The 16,548-nt window shown below is 39.6% G+C and overlaps 2 protein-coding genes across 6 annotated transcripts; one reads left to right on the top strand and one right to left on the bottom strand.

Moving 5' to 3' along the window:
* Positions 1-3,786: 3,786 nt before the first annotated feature.
* Positions 3,787-7,459, top strand: LOC148853191 (transcription elongation factor TFIIS-like). Of its 4 annotated transcripts, none has more exons than XM_088942836.1 (3): positions 3,787-4,362; positions 4,545-4,727; positions 6,386-7,459. In XM_088942836.1, the coding sequence occupies exons 2-3, from the start codon at positions 4,572-4,574 to the stop codon at positions 7,358-7,360; spliced, it is 1,131 nt and encodes a 376-aa protein (XP_088798962.1). In that variant the 5' UTR covers positions 3,787-4,362; positions 4,545-4,571; the 3' UTR covers positions 7,361-7,459. The 4 variants fall into 4 exon arrangements, with proteins under 4 accessions (XP_088798962.1, XP_088798964.1, XP_088798961.1 ...); XM_088942838.1 differs by having other exon boundaries at positions 4,083-4,329; XM_088942835.1 differs by having other exon boundaries at positions 4,230-4,418.
* Positions 7,460-8,360: 901 nt separating this feature from the next.
* Positions 8,361-9,892, bottom strand: LOC148853192 (myelin transcription factor). 2 transcript variants are annotated; one of them, XM_088942919.1, is made up of 3 exons: positions 9,018-9,892; positions 8,849-8,920; positions 8,361-8,702 (listed from the first exon to the last, which is right to left on the bottom strand). In XM_088942919.1, exons 1-3 carry the CDS (start codon positions 9,459-9,461, stop codon positions 8,601-8,603), a joined length of 618 nt encoding a protein of 205 aa, XP_088799045.1. In that variant the 5' UTR covers positions 9,462-9,892; the 3' UTR covers positions 8,361-8,600. The 2 variants fall into 2 exon arrangements, with proteins under 2 accessions (XP_088799045.1, XP_088799046.1); XM_088942920.1 differs by having other exon boundaries at positions 8,849-8,917; positions 9,018-9,768.
* Between the last annotated feature and the right edge of the window lie 6,656 nt (positions 9,893-16,548).

A 16,548-nucleotide genomic window follows, 5' to 3' on the forward strand; every position in this document is an offset into this window, starting at 1 on the left:
CGTTCCTCCCCATCTGCTCTTTGAACACCTTGTTGACAAGGTGCTAGTAGGTGACGCCAGCATTCTTGAGGCCGAAGAGCATCACATGGTAGCAGTATATGCCATGCTCGGTGATGAATGAGGTTTTCTCCTCATCATCTGGATGCATCTGTATCTGATTATATCTGGAGAAGGCATTCATGAAGCTGAGCAGCTCGTACCCTGTAGTGGCATTAACAAGGTGGTCTATCCTCGGCAAAGGAAAACTGTCCTTGGGGCAGGTTCGGTTAAGGTCTGTGAAATCAATATAGATCCGCCATTTTCCATTATCTTTCTTTACCATAACCATGTTTGACAACCAATTAGGGTAGTGTACCTCTCGAATGAAGCCGACGTCGAGTAGCTTTTCAACTTCCTCCTCTATGGCCTTCTAACGTTCTAGTACAAAGTTCCTCTTCTTTTGCCGAACTGGCCTAGACCTCGGGTCCACGCTCAGCCTGTGTAATGACCAAAAGGTCAATTCCAGGCATGTCAATGACGGACCAAGCAAAGACGTTAGCATTGAGTCTAAGGAAACTCACCAATTTGGATAGGCTCTTGGGGGGAAGGTTGGACCCAACGTGGACTATTTTTTCGGGTTCGTCCTTGTCTAGGGGAACTGAGACAAGGTCCTCGATCGGTTAGCCTCGGCTTGTTGGCTCCTCCCTGAAGTGCTGTCTAGGGTTCGTCCTTGTCTAGTGGCAGAGCTTCTTTATTCTTGCCCTCAAGTGCTGTCACATAGCACTGACAGAAGGTGTGCTGGTCCCCACGAATGACCTCGACGCCACACTCGGTGGAGAACTTCAAGGCGAGATGGTAGGAAGAAATGGCTGCCCGGAGTGTGTGAAGGGTTGGCCTCCCCATTATAGCATTATAGGGTGAGCCAATCTTCACGACCAGGAACTCTGTCATCCTTGTCACCTACTGGGGCTCCGTACTGTGACTGGTAGGGAAATCTTGCCCTCCAGTTTGATGATGCTACAAGAGCTTGATGATGCTACAAGAGAAGCCGACTAATGGGGCATCTACTGGTTGGAGGCACTCTAGATCTATCTTCATATTTTGAAAAGCCTCGTAGAAAAGGATGTCGGCTGAGGAGCCACTGTCTACAAGGATTCTTTCGACTATGAAGTTTGCAATGACGGTTGAAACCACCAATGCGTCGTCATAGGGGATTGCTACCCCCTTCAGGTCCTCATTCGTGAAGGAGAGGGGTTCTCGCTTCTGCTTCTTGGGGGTCGGCCCCTAGATGTTTAACAACCTGGTGTTGGCTTTGCGAGCTGAAGTTGAGGCGCCACCCAAGGTCGTGCCTCCCACTATGACATCGACGACGCTTGCAGCTTGCTGGTGCTGGTGTTGCTATTGCTGAGAGGACAAGGCACCGGCCTCGCCTCTGACGTACTGCTTGAGGTGACCTCAACGAATGAGAGACTATCTCATTTTTGAGATCGTAGTAGTCCTCAGTGTTGTAGCCCGTCCCTCAGTGAAACTTGCAATACTTTTTAGGACTCCCTCGATGGAGGTTCTTCTTCAACTTTTCGAGCCACTACATAAATATTTCCTACCCGATCTGCATCAAGATTTGCGTGTGGGTGGAGTTGAATGGCGTGTATTGATTATAAGTTAAGGTCGAGGCCGAAGGCTTTTTGTTGTTGTTGTTGCTGCAGCTTTGGTCCCTATTTTTCCTCTTCTTCTTGTGAGCTCCATCCCAGTGCTCCGTGCCCCTCTCATGTGTGTCTATGGCCGAGGCCTCTTGAACCGCAATATGTTTTTGGGCCCTTTTAGGAACTCTAGCTTCATCTTCGATTGGATTTTGGTCACAGAGCATTTGACGATAGAGCCGAGGTCGCAGACCTCAAGTTCTTCTTTCTTGAAGTGGTCAATGTAAGACCGCAAGCTTTCCCCTCGCTTCTGCTTGATAGTCATCAACAAGACGACACTCTTCTGGGGGCATCGACTATTGATGAAGCGCGAGGAACATGTTGGAGAATTGTTCTGACAAATTGATGGACTGATGTGGGAGGCTTGGGAACCACCGCCGAGTGACTCACTTGAAGGTTGCCTGAAAAGTTCGGCACGTCAAGGCGTTGGAGTACCAATAATAGGATCATGAGTGCCTTGAAGCTTTCCATGTGGTCGTCCGGGTCAGAGTACCCATTGTACATCTCCAAAGCGGGAGCCTTGAAGTTCGGGGGTAGAGGCTCGGCGATGATATCAAGAGAGAAGGCATCCATTCTCACTTGGCAGGAGCCTTGTCTGGTTGAGGTGTCGGTTCGGCCCTCTTTCACCTGTTTAAGCTTAACTTTGACAGCTCCGAGCTCGGCTCGAAGTTCGGAAAACATGGGATTGGGCATGGCCTGCGTGCCATCCCGGTCTTCACGAACACGGTGGTGTTCGGCATGGACTCTGGAGTGCTCAGAGTTGAGACCGCGTGCTTTGCGTTTAGCTCGGTGGTCGTTAAGGACGTTTTGAAGGTCCAAGACGTGAGGGGAAGAGGCTCAATGTCGGCCCTCAGCCCTAGAATGGGCATTGGTGCGACCGCGATGCCCGCCTTCGTCTCTCAGATTGGCCCTTCGATGTCGGTGATGCTGCTTGGAGGGCTGAGGACTATCCTCAGATCGTTCTGGATCCTCCTCCCTTTGACTGGGAGGTCTGAAGGTGATGGAGTGTGGTTCGGTCGGGCGACTGCTGCTAGATTCTGAGGGTTTGGCCTGCTCAGCGTGGCTGAGGCTAGGGGCCCACTGGGTGGTGGACCCGCGCCGACCTAGCTGTGTTGACCCCCCGGCGAGGCAGTCACCTTGGGGGTGACCTCATGCCTGGGGGATGTTCTGCTTGACTCGATGTGTCAAATATTCCAACCGGTCGAGCACGACATAGAACTGTTCATTGGTGACAAGATTCTATGTGTTCCTCATTCTTCGCACCATGTTGATCGGTCGGAGCTTGGGGACTTGCTAACTTGCTATAGTTCTTTCGAGGAACGTATCAGTGTCGTTTCCACAGACGACGTCAACTATTGGTGCTCGGAATGGTCGAGGACAACAAAGTAATTTTGCCCTTGGACTCCGAAGGGTGCCCGAAGGCTTTAAGGACTCGGAGAGGTCATTGTTGAGGCCGATGTGTGTGTGCTGAGGCGGGGTGGCTCCAAGTACGACAGAAGCCGAGGATAGGTGGCCAAAGTGCTACAAGGCAAAAACTCGTCAGAGGCCCTGGGTGAGAACTCGATGCAGAGTCTCCGATGGTCAAGTTAGTACAAGGTACGAAGGGAGAGTACCAGGGTAGGATCTTGGTAGGCGGTTCCAAAATAAAGTCCCAACAATAGTTGTTGCAATACCCTTTACGATGATAGCTGTTGGTCTAGAGTTTGTAACCCCCTTACTTGGAGGGAGGTATCCTTATTTATACTCGAGCCACCTAGAAGTAAGTGAAGAACACATGAGATGGGAGATGTACGAGGGCCTGCAATGTCTTAAACAGGGTTATGCAAATGCATTGCGGTTGGCTCTGTACAATAGAGGCAGGGTAACCCCTGTTATAGCGGATCTCGCTCCCTGATCTGGCGCTCGTAGGTTGGGCCTCCCAGCCTCAAATGAACTGAATTGGGTCACATGGTACTTAACGACCGATTAAAGAACCGGTTAATGGTAAGTTTTGAAAATTCGGATAATAAATTGTCCCGTATTAAAATTTGGGGACGAAAATAGCACTAGACCCAAAATATCGAAATTTCCCTTTATAAATATACAAGTACCGAGGCGATAGATTCTTGTTTCTCGCAAGGACGAGAGTGAGGTTAGGATTTCTGGCCCAGAATTTGGGGGTGGGCCACATTCATCCAGCCACACAATATTAACATCGACCGACTGCAATACATCGCTGGACACATTTATTCAGCCGCACAACAGGAACGTTGGCTGTATAAAATAAAAGAGATGTTCTCAAAGTGCGGCTTGATGAACGTGCCGTATAAACAAATGTGTTGTCGTCCAAGATATCCCATCTCGCTGTTGGGGGCCCATAGCCAAATTCCTACGTATGGCTTCAGTCACTGACTGGCGAGTGGCGAGACCTCGGTAACAGACGTGTCTCATCCAACAACAACCTAATTTGCGTCATCACCACACGTTTCATAACTATATCTCATACGTGCATAATCACCATCCGTCGGATCTCACAGTATATCGCAAGTGAGGGTGAAACAGCCGTTGGATGCTTCAAACCTCACAGAATTCTCGGCTTCTCTTCACAAAATCTCGACCTTAGAGCAAACAGAACGAAACAAAGCTCCATTCTCAGAGGAAAGGCTCAATGGTTTCCTTCTATCTGACTCCCTTGTAGAATTGTGTTGGTATCCGGGGTTCTTTTACCTCTTCTTCTCATTCCCACTAATGATTTCATAGGTCTTACGATTTCTAGAGCTTTTATTCTACTTGTTTGATCGCCGAGCGTGTTGATTTTCGCAGTTTCGCTCAACCTTTTTATTTTTCTCGTTTTTGTTTCGTTGATTTTATTCCGAATTTTGGTAGGTTTTGGAGTCTTTTCTTTGCACTTTAATGGCGAGAGAGCTGCTCGAGTTGTTTGAAGCCGCGAAGAAGGCCGCAGACGCTGCGGCCGTGGAGGAGTCTCCAGCTGAAGAATCTCGGTGCCTCGATGCATTGAAGCGTCTCAAGAGTTTTCCCGTGACTAAGCAAGATCTTATCGATACTCAGGTATCTGGTCTCTCATTGAGTTTGCATTGTAGATTAAGGTACCGGTGGATTTCTGTGAGAGTTTCGAATCGATTCAGTTCATTTTAAGGTGTAGATTCATCTCTTGTCGTTTGATTTTATTGGTGTTTCAATATATTGTAATACATTGGATGGGTATTGTTTGTATTCCTGGGGAACTAAAGTTCTCTGAAAATCTGTCAATTTTTTTTCTTGAAAAGCTTTTCCTTTTCTCCATTTTTTTTCTTTTCTTATATTTTGGATCGAAATCCATCAATTCCGAGGGAAAGGAAAGAGAACTACCGAGACAAATTCAACTCAACGCAACCCAGCCTTTATCCCAACTATTTGGGGTCGACTACTGTTTGAGACATAGTGATGTTTTCTATTAATAGAAAACAGTGCTTTAGACAAAATAATTTCCATATAAAAGAGACAAACAAGCTCGTTTTCTCTTTTTCTTTAGTTTTTTATTTTTTCTAGTAATATAAGGGAAAAACACTACAGAGAACAGGAATAGTTCGTCCACACAAATCACGAGCAATGTACCTATCTAACCTTGGGAAATTATCCTGATTAAGCATTATATCTCTTCCTCCTCGGCATCTAAATGCAATTAGGTCTTCTACCTGGTTTCCTTCTTTGAATTGATGGGTTGCTCTGACCAAGATGTTTGACCTCCTCGATATCTTGCTTTGTTAGAATACACCATTTGATTCTTTGGGGTGGAATCTTCTTCTTCCTCCTATTTTTTTGTGTTTCTTTGGCCTTGGTGGAATTACGTTTGCGTGTCTGTGGTTTGTGGGCAACAGTTTCTTTTTGATAATTATATAATAGTGTGTAGTATTCTATTGACCAACTGCTACATGTCATGAACTAGAATGATTGATTGCCATGCAGATACATGTTTCTTCTACACCAAATCCTTTCTCTTCACCAAATGTTCAGGGGTGATCAATAAGTACAATAATTTAGAAATTAGAAGCCGTTTTGAGCTCAAACACATCAGATCGCTTGCACTTTCATACACCTCCATTCAGTCTGTAATAGGTTTCCCATTACACGTCTGAAAATACCCATAAACATGTAACAGGATACCTGTCATGGACTGAATGGAAGTGTAGGAGAAGAGTGCATGAGATCTGGACTTGTTCCCCTAATGGCTGAAGTTGAAACTGAGTTAATAATTATATTCTTGAACTTTTTATTTGTTTAAAGTATTTTTATCCAGTGAAAGGCAAAGCAACAAGCCATTCAGTTTAGCCACTTCAGCCATTATCTATTGCCCCCTTAGTTGCAGACATTTCAGAAGAAACTTGGTATTTCTTATTCTCTTTGTATGTATTATAGTTATTATTTATGCTCAGGGACTGAGTTACCCATTTGTATGAGATTGTAACCATCAATAAGTGTCTATTCAATCTTTCTTTGGCGCCATTGATTCATGGTTCTGGACCAACTCAGGGTTCACCTGTTTGGTATTGTGCTGCATGAATTGATGCTTAAGTAGTTGTATTTTTCCAGTTAATTTGAAACTAACTGCAGATTTGATTGGAACTTAGTGGCCCTAACCCTAAATGATTGATTGCAGAGTTAACTTAAAATTTAGTTTTTTAATTCTAATTCCTAATTTTAACTTTTCTATGATATTTAAATTTCAGATTGGTAAGCGTGTTCGGAATCTCAAGAAACATCCTAGAGAGAAGATTCAGGCTCTGGCATCTGACTTGATTGAGATATGGAAAAGAGTAGTCCTTGAGGAATCCGCTAAAAACAAGCAAAATGGAGCCTCAGATAACAAAGAATCTCCAAAGGCTGAAGTTGCAAAGTTGGAGCCTGTTAAGGCTGAGAAAGTCCAAAATCCGGAATCTATAAAGGTTGAGAAGACTGAGAAAGCAGAGCGGGGTGAGACACTAAAGTCCGAGAAGATGGAAAAGATTTCCAGGGCAGGATCTTTCAAGACTGAGAAGAGGGAGACTGTTAAGGTTGAAAAGATTGATGGGGTTGAGAATGCTAAGATTGAAAAGTTAAGCAAGGAGGAAAAACAAGCTTCTGGAATTAAGAAACCATTGCAAGCTTCTAATGGCCCTCCCAAGCTGACCACGATGATCAAAAGTAATGATGCCATACGTGACAAGATCCGGGATATTCTTGCAGAGGCCTTTTCCAAAGTCTCCACTGAGGCTGATGAAGATGTTAGAGATGAAGTAGATGCTTGTGACCCAATACGCGTAGCCATCTCTGTTGAGTCTGCACTGTTTGGAAAATGGGGCCGTTCTAATGGTGCACATAAGGTGAAGTATAGATCTATAATGTTCAACATCAATGATCCAAAGAACCCTGATTTTCGAAGAAGAGTCTTGCTCGGACAGGTCAAGCCAGAGAGCCTTCTTTCTATGACACCCGAAGAAATGGCAAGTGATCAAAGGAGGCGTCAAAATGAACAAATCAAGGAAAAAGCTTTATTTGAATGTGAGCGTGGGGGCCCCCCAAAAGCCACAACTGATCAGTTCAAATGTGGTCGTTGTGGGCAGAGGAAGTGCACTTACTATCAGATGCAGACCCGGAGTGCTGATGAACCGATGACAACCTTTGTAACATGTGTAAATTGCAACCACCATTGGAAGTTCTGTTAGTAGGTTGTCTTTCTGAGGGTCGCTGCCATCCCAATTTTGAACAGATTTAACTTTGATTTTGAGCTAAGAATAAGAAGCTCCATCTTTTATTCTTGTAAATTCTATTACTTTTTTTTTATGCATTCTGTGTGCATCTAATCTTTGATACCCCCCCCCCCCCCCAGAGGATAGTGATATCATCCAGATTGATCCTTTTTTTTTCTGTCATCTATGTTAGGCCGTGGGCATACACTGAAGCATATTTAATGTGTTTATTTAAAAACGATGAGAGAACCTAACAAACTTGAGTTGTTCAGTATACTATACTTGATTAATCTATGAACAACTTTCTCTCTATCCAGTGTAAGAGCATCTGTCAAACATAATCCAGTTTCAAACCATATGCCATTGTTTACTAGTTTTTTTTACAAATAGATGCTTGTGAAATGTGTGTATATATGCAATTTTAATTGAATAAGCGGCTATCTGTTACAGCTATAAAACAAAATGTCAACATAGGAGTTTTGAAAGGAGTTAGGATTTGCTGCCCATAAGATGCTACCAACAATCTATACATAAGATGTTAAATTAGTCCCAGTGGATTTGCTCCTCGCAGATCTCTCCTCACACCAATGTCACAGCACATCATAGTTGTGAATTGGGAACTTTTCCTCGTCAATGACAACCTACAAATAAGGAAGATTTTCCCAATATACGGCTGGGTATGCGGCTGCAGTAGCTATCTGGGTAGCAGATATGTTCACAGGTGAAAGACCTATAGCTGGGATAGAATTAAAAATGAACATACCAACTCTCAAATAAGAAAAGAAAAATAAAATAGACTATTCAGTTTTTCGATTTTGAAACAACTGCCGATTGTTGATGCGTCCGTATTTTATTGGGGGCACCAGCAGATGTTCTCGCACTGAACAGAGGATTTATGTAAGCCGAGCCCCTGTTGCTTGACAAAATCAGTGGCAAAGGGGAGAGAGAGAGAGAGAGAGAGAGAGAGAGAGAGAGATTAAACTGGTAAAGGATCAGTGTTACAGTATAACTCGAACTGACAAATTGACATTGAACAGTACCAATGAGATTGAATTCAATGCTAGCCAATATTGATTCATGAAATATGAATTTAACTGTGAATCCTGGAACCCATCGGTTAAGTGCTGCAAAGATGAACAAATCTGGAAATAAAAATAAACATCCTTTATGTCTGTTGCTTTTGCAAATATAGAATTTGCCCCTTTCGTTTTCTTTCTCATCCAATCAGCCTCTTTTCTGTCACTTGGTCATTTTGTGACTCTGCGTTTCTGTCCACGGTTTTCTTCTCCTCGCTTTCCTTCTCCTTGGATCGCACCTCCTAAATTGAGCCCAGGAAAACAGAGTAAAAAGAAAATCAGCCCACGACCGGGAGTCTAGTCAGAGCTCATAGCCCCCCAATGTGTTTTAATCTCGATAAGAATACCAGAAATAGGAAATCAGTTATCAGAGCCATAAAATACTTGCCTGCAACAGGGCTTCTTCTGTCTTCTTTTCTCTTTCCTTTTCCCTGAGCGATTGAACGTGAAGGACTCTCTGCTGGTAAAGATGAAGAAGCTATTATTAGCTCAGATTTCGAAATACGAGAGGACCGAGGTTGAAAAACAAAATCATATCGACATTGAAATTTGCTCACCATGCAACGAGATTGGAGTTCCTTGAGCAACTGCAGTTTTTCCATCATGTTCTCAAGTTTCTTCTGTGCTTCCCATCTCTTCTGCAGTTCCTGCATCCGCATATCCAGCATCACATCCCTCTCCCTCAACTTCTTCTCTGTCTTCTCCTTATCCACTCTCTGCCGTTCCAGCCTCTTCCGGATCTTGCTTAGTTCCTCTGCAAGAGAAGCGTCGAAGGGTATGATTCTCACGGGCAGTGGCGAGAAGGGACGGTTCTCCTTATCCAAATCGCCATCGCCATCGTCATCCACTGAGATCTCGAACCGTTCCGGCTTTGGCTTCTTGGCCTCCACCGAATCGTCAATAGGACGATTAACTGGAAAATTCATGGGCTGCAGGGGTTTCCGGCAAGCATTCTGCCGGGGGGTTTGATTGAGGACGATCGGCGATTGTGTTGATAGCATCTCTTCTATCTATGCTTAGAGTTCTGCTGCTGGGGTAGGTTTGAATTTGAAAGGAGGCAGCGCCAACGGCTACTAGATGTTGTTGTAAGTTGTACACAAATATTTATAAACGTTTGGTGGGTGGTTTGAACGAAAGCAGTTCACTTTTGGGAGTCACCAAACTGGAAAAGAACCCTAGAACTAAATCTTTCCCTGACTCATCTGACTCAGAAATTACGACCCAGAAACAGGATGCCATACACTTGCCACCTGTCAACTTGGATGAACCCAGAATTAGGGTAGGCTGAGGGACATGTGATAAAAAGCAACGTGACTGAGACTGACTGGTGGTTGAATTAATATTAAGAAGAAGAAAAATAGGGGGTAGTTGAGTGGAGTGAACCAGTCCAGTTACTTCCCGTACATGTATGTGCTGAGTCTCGTGGTTGACCACGCAATGACAGAGCCGGGCCTTCCGACTGTAGTGTTTACTGTTAAAGGACATCATCAGTTATAAAGATCATCAGCTGAGCCTGAGCATTAGAATCTAGGCCACGGACGAAGCCATGTTGAGACTTGACTTGAGACTCTAAATTCTAGATTTGTTAAGTGTCTCATCTCTATCTCTATCATCAGGAGCCAGGAGCCATGAGCCACAGCCATGTGATTGTCATTTGAATTAACATAAAAAAAAAAAAAAAAAAATCAGACGACCAGCGGGAATGTTTCCTCGTGAGGCGGTAAGCGGTGATTGTGCCATCCACGTGCAAGTCCGCCAAGATTCTGAGTTCTGTCCCACCCTCACGCCCCCCATCTGTTAAATTAACGTCCACTAGGAGGACCCTACAGTTTCAATTTCGCTGGGAGGGAACTCTACTCTGGGAATCATCAATTATGATGAGAGAGAGAGAGAGAGATTAGAACGGAAGAGTATAATATATTATTATTCTTGTTAATTATTAATGGCCACATATAGGACAAATAAAGCATGAATGGTCTCTATACACGCAAAAGATTTATTATTACTATTATTTGGACTTGATGCAAAAAAAATTTTATCTATGCTACTAGAGACCCGTGCGATGCACGGGAAAACTCAATGTTCAATTTGCTGGTAAAAAAAATCAAAAGGATATATTGAATGTCGGCTGCTGGTAAATTTTCAAAAGTATATATACTAAATTATTGATTTTTTAAATATATTAAATAATTTATTTTATTTTTAAATATATTATTTACAAAATTACATTAATTTATCTTTTATTTTTTAGTACAAGTTAGTTAATAATTTCATTTTCTAAAATTTTTCAATAATATGCTAATTTATATTAATAACAGAAATAATTTGTGTAATTATTGCTTCAAATTACCGTTTTCCTTTACCAATATTAATTTATCTTTAATAATTTAAAATGAAAATTACACAATTTTTAAATAATTTTCCAAAATCTATCAAATGTAATAAAATTTCCCAAATTTCCAAAATACTCCAATAATTTTCAATAATCATTTACTACAGTTTAAAGAATTTTTCCAAAATTATATTAATATATTTTTTATTTTCTTCTCCAAAATTTTCCAAAACTATGATATTTTGTTTGCCAATTTGCAAACTCCACCAACTCTTTCCTCGAGCTATAATTGTTGACTTTATTTTTCAATTTATAATTTATAATTATTTTTAAATGACATTTATAAAGAAAACATTGGTTGAAAATTTTGTATATTCATTGATTTCTAGTAATGTTTCTGGAAAATGACACAATTAAATTGTTAGTGTAATAAAATTAATTTTAAGAAATTGTAACTATAGTAAAATATTTATTATAATGATTACTCTATTTATTTTGAAAAAATAATTAATTTAACTACACTAATAATTATTATTGGAATTACAGTTTTTTCAAAATTACTGTAATTACAGTATTTTGAAAATAACAAATTTTACTATAATAGTTAATGTAACTTAATAATTCTTATTACACTGACAAGAAAATTACAATAATATAATTACATTAATAAACTTCTGAAAATGTAAATTCCAATGATAATTATTACTGTAATTATTATCAGCAATAAAATTCTAATAATAATTATTGTTATCAATTTCCGTAAAATAATAATTTACACTAAAATTTCAAAGATAATTATTTCTGTAATAAAGTTAATATGAAAAACAAACATGTAATTAGAAATAAAATTTTCATTACAATAAATATTGTAATTGAATTATTACGATAAAATTCCAATAAGATTTATTAGTGTAATAAAATTATTTTGAAATAAACTGTAATTATTACACTAATAATTATTATTGGAATTTCTGTATTTCAAAATTACTGTAATTACAGTAATTTCAAATAACAGATTTTATTGTAATTTATAATTCTGTAGTAATTATTATTTTTAAATAATGGAAATTTGTGTAATTTAATAATTACATTATTGGAATTGATACAAAATGGAAATTGTTAATTTTGGAACAATAATTATTACTATTAATTTCCATTAATTTAAATCAAGATTCACAGTTTTTTTCAAATTATTAGGTAATGGGATTTACTATTTGAGATTATGGAAAAAAGGAATTAGTTAAGCTACACTAACAATTATTTTAGTGTAATAATTATAATTACATTGATAATAATAAAAATTTCAATAATTATAAATTATGATAACATAATTATAAATTTTCAATAATTACAATAATTTTTCATAATATTCCAAAAATTAAAAAAATGTCATAAAATTACAAAATTGCACTAACTTTTCTGTTATTATCAATTAAAATTAATCAATAATTGTCTGAAAACGTAATAATGAGAATTATGCTAATTTTCTGAATAATCAATTATTGATTTTCAATAATTATTTATTGGTTGAATAATCAATAAATTTTCAATAATTTCAGTAATCTATTGAATAATGTATTGAATAATTTTATCAATAATTCATAATTATCTGAAATCATAATTATGATTTTTAGAAATGTAATTATTTCAATATCATGTACCAACAATCAATTACTACAACTTTTAGAAATTATTGGTAATGATTTATTGATAAATATTAATAGTAATTTATTAATAAATTAATTATTTGTATTTATTTTCAGAAATTACTATTATTATTTTTGTAGATTTAAATGAATATTATTGATTAATAATTATAAATAATATTTTTTTAATAATAGTAATATTTTAATTGTTCTAATTTATTAATTATTGCCTTGGTAATTAATATATTAATTATAGATTATTGTAATATACTTATTTATTAATTAATGCATTAGTAATTTATTAATTATCTCATTTACTAATCTGGTTGGATTGGACCTGTTCTAAAAATGAACCAAACATTTGTAGTCTAGGGTGTTTGCCAAAACGCTACTTGTCCCATCCTCTTCAAGCACTTTAAGAGGGGATAGGATTGAAAATATGAAATCAGGGAGGGGATAGGATTGGAAACCCCCAAACTCTAGGTGTCTCATACTCCTATTCTCTTGAGGCATTTTAAGAGGGAATAGGATTGGAAATATTCAGGGAGGGGTAGGATTGGAAACTGCCAAACTCTACTTGTCCCATTATCTTTAGGCATTTTAAGAGGGGATGGGATTAAAAATATGAAATCAATGAGGTTCAGGGAGGGGTAGGATTGGAAACCCCCAAACTCTACTTGTCCCATTCTCTTTAGGCATTTTAAGAGGGGATAGGATTGAAAATATAAAATCATAGAGGGATAGGATTGAAAATATAAAATCGGGGTGTTGGACGATTCATCCATTTCTCCTTGGGTACGATATATGTATATATATATAATAAGGCAGTGAAGAAATTTTCTGTCAGTCAATATAGAACCTTCTAAAGAGGAAGTGCTTTCCTTCCTACGTCTTAGCAGGTCTCCCTCCTGCGTGTTAGCAGGTTTTCATACATTCTCTTTCGGTCTTTCCCCTCTCCCCCTCTGCAAAACCCCTGTGATCTCTTACTCCATCCACTTGGATGGCTGATGATGATATCCTCCGTGAGCTCTCCAGAACCCTTGGCCCTGCCACTCCTAACGCAATGGAGGCTTCTGCTGAAGATGCTCTACCAAATGAAGCAAGGCAACGTGATCTCATTATCAAGGTGCACACTGATAAACAGTAAAGTCCATTGGTTTAAAGGACATGATCGCAATTCACAAAAGCTTGGAAGGTCCCGACAACAACTATTCTAGAGTTCACTAAAGATATTTACATGGTGAGGTTTGAAAGCTCATTCGATCGAGATCAGAGCATCGACAAAGGACCCTGGCTTTTTGAGGATGACTTGATTATCCTTCAAAAAGGTGATCCGTCCCAAAAGCCAGAGTCCTATGAGTTTACACATGCAGATCTCTATGTTCATCTGATTGGGCTCCCGTTGGCTTATTTGAACGCGAATGCAGCTTGCAATGTGGCATCGCGAATTGGCAAACCTTACCGACCATCACAAGAAGAGGTAGCAAAATGGGTAGATTCGCACGCCTGAAGATAAACATTGATGTTTCGGTTCCTTTACCACAAGAGATACCTTACAAAATTCTTACATGAGAAACCATTCTGGTCCAAATCCAATACGAGAGACTTCCGAGGTTTTGCACGGTTGCCGTCCCAAGCATAAATTAAATACAGCCATTGACAACTGCACCACTGATGAAATTAAAGCACAGATGTTGTCTCTAGACAAGGAGAGAATCACGGCAGATATCCGAACTCCGGTATCGTACTGTTCATCACCATCAAGGAAAAACTCAAGAATAGAATCGACGCCGTTCATCACCATCCGGTAACAACTACAAAATCCATATTGTTCCGTGTCATGGCCTTGCTGGAGGGTTGTGGTTTGGCTGGGATCGTAACATCAATGTTGAGATAAAATTTCATGTTCTGATTCAATAATCCATTGCCGAATCCATGGTTTTCCCCGTTACGCCACCTTGGACCTTGTTTGTTGTTACGTGCATCCATCAATTGAAGGGCATAGATATTTTCTCGATTTTGTTAGATCTTTCAACAGTGCCAATAATGAACCTTACTACATAATTGGTGACCTGAATATGATTACTAAAGTTGGGGAAAAAAGCGGTGGAGCTAAACCAAAAGTAAGAGTGCTAAAAGAGTTCACTAAACTTATCAAGAGCATTCATATTTGATTCCATGAAGGAGAAAATTGTGGGAGAAAATTATGGGTCAAATAATCAATATTCAAATTTTGAATATTGAAATAGAATGATTGTAGGATCATAATTATGTGAATATTTGTATTCCTAAAATAGTTCTATTATTCCTAGAATAGCTTTGCAACATGTCTATGTATACCTAACTTGTACAAACCTTTGTAGTACAACAAACACAATTCTCTTTCACCAATTTGTTCAGTTTCCTTCCATTTGTTCATGGTATCAGAGCAACGATTCTGATACTTTTAGTCCAACACCTTCCGCCAGAAACACAACCCAGAACATCATCACATCGACTAAGATGACTGACACGGTCGAAAATCCAGAACTTCCAAAATCTGCATCATTTGGTGCAGAGGAGAAAAGGACTAGCTTACCTGATCCTTTGACTTTACACCCTTCAGACATACCAGGACTTGTTCTGGTTAATGCGTTGTTGGACGAACGCAATTACAGAGAATGAAGCTGATCGATGCGTCTCAGTCTTAGTGCCAAAAACAAACTTGGGTTCATCGATGGATCTGTGAAAGCTCCAACAATAACTAACTCGAGATACCCATTGTGGCAGTGCTGTAATGATTTGGTAATTTCTTGGATACTTCACTCTATACAACCCGACATTGCGCGGAGTATAATCTTCTTCGACATAGCAACAACAGTATGAAACGATCTGTATGACAGGTTCTCTCAAGGAGATGAATCAAGAATCTATCAAATCCGGCAAGAAATTGTCGAATGCCGACAAGTGTCTCTCTCAGTTTCTGCTTATTACACCAAATTGAAGGAACTTTGGGTTGAATTGAAATCTTATCAGGAGCCTATCGCTTATTCATGTGGCATGATGAAGAAGATAGCAGATAGAGAAGAAAAAGAGAGGGCTATGCAATTTTTGATGGGGCTCAATGCAACTTTCTCTCAGGTTCGTGGATCAATTCTAATGATGAATCCCCTCCCGGACACACAAAAAATTTATGGACTAATACTGCAACAAGAGAGGCAGATGGAGGTTGCAACTTGCCGAGAGATCTCACCAGCCTCCCATGCCATGCAAGTCACAAGAGGTGCAGCAATGCAGATGGAATGATCCTCCTCCTCAAATTGCAAGGATAAGCATTGCACATATTGTGACCAAATAGGACACTTAGTGGACTGTTGCTACTATCTGATTGATTTTCCAATAGGTCATAATTGGCATGGAAAGAATATAAAGCCCAAAAATAGAAGGGTTGCAGCTCATAATGTGGAAGTTAAAAAGGAGGCCAATAATGAGAGTCCAACATTCACTGCTGAGGAATACAAACAGATCATGGCTATACTTCAGAATAGAAATGGTAACGCTCAACCACTTGCAAACATGACAAGTATATTCACACCTGATTATAATAATATTGAACATGGTGCACACTCAACATTATATTGGATTGTGGATAGTGGAGCAATAGATCACGTATCACGTCTCCCCTATTCACAATATAAATAAGGCATCTCAGGATTTCATTGTACTACCAAATGGTGAACAAGCTGCTATTGAAAATGTTGGATCTATTAAATTATCACCAGATTTGCCTCTTGATGGAGATCTACATGTGCCAAAATTTCGTGTGAAATTGATATCTGTGAGTAAATTGACACGAGCCTTGAGATGCATGGTAATATTTTACTCAGATTTTTGTGTTATGCAGGACGAGGATACATGAGGACGATTGGCTTGGGCAAGCATTTTTATGGTCTTTACTATCTCACGCCGAGCCAAAATTCTCATCTTGTCAATCATATTATCCGTTCATCTGCTCTTTGGCACCGATGTCTCGGACATCCATCTACTGCTCCTCTTCACAGCCTATCTCAATCTTTTCCAGAAATTGTCTTTGACTCTAAGCATGTTTGTGACATTTGTCCCTTAGCAAAA

The sequence above is a fragment of the Nelumbo lutea genome, chromosome 5 (assembly GCF_056320005.1).
Source record: "Nelumbo lutea isolate HS-2025 chromosome 5, American lotus-T2T, whole genome shotgun sequence".
NCBI lineage: Eukaryota > Viridiplantae > Streptophyta > Magnoliopsida > Proteales > Nelumbonaceae > Nelumbo > Nelumbo lutea.

Coding starts and splice junctions, on each gene's coding strand:
- LOC148853191 (XM_088942838.1), top strand. Junction 4,728..6,385: donor AAGATCTTATCGATACTCAG/GTATCTGGTCTC, acceptor TTTAAATTTCAG/ATTGGTAAGCGTGTTCGGAA.
- LOC148853192 (XM_088942919.1), bottom strand. CDS start 9,461: ATGCTATCAACACAATCGCCGATCGTCCTCAATCAAACCCCCCGGCAG. Junction 8,921..9,017: donor AACTCCAATCTCGTTGCATG/GTGAGCAAATTT, acceptor CATCTTTACCAG/CAGAGAGTCCTTCACGTTCA. Junction 8,703..8,848: donor CAGAAGAAGCCCTGTTGCAG/GCAAGTATTTTA, acceptor GGCTCAATTTAG/GAGGTGCGATCCAAGGAGAA.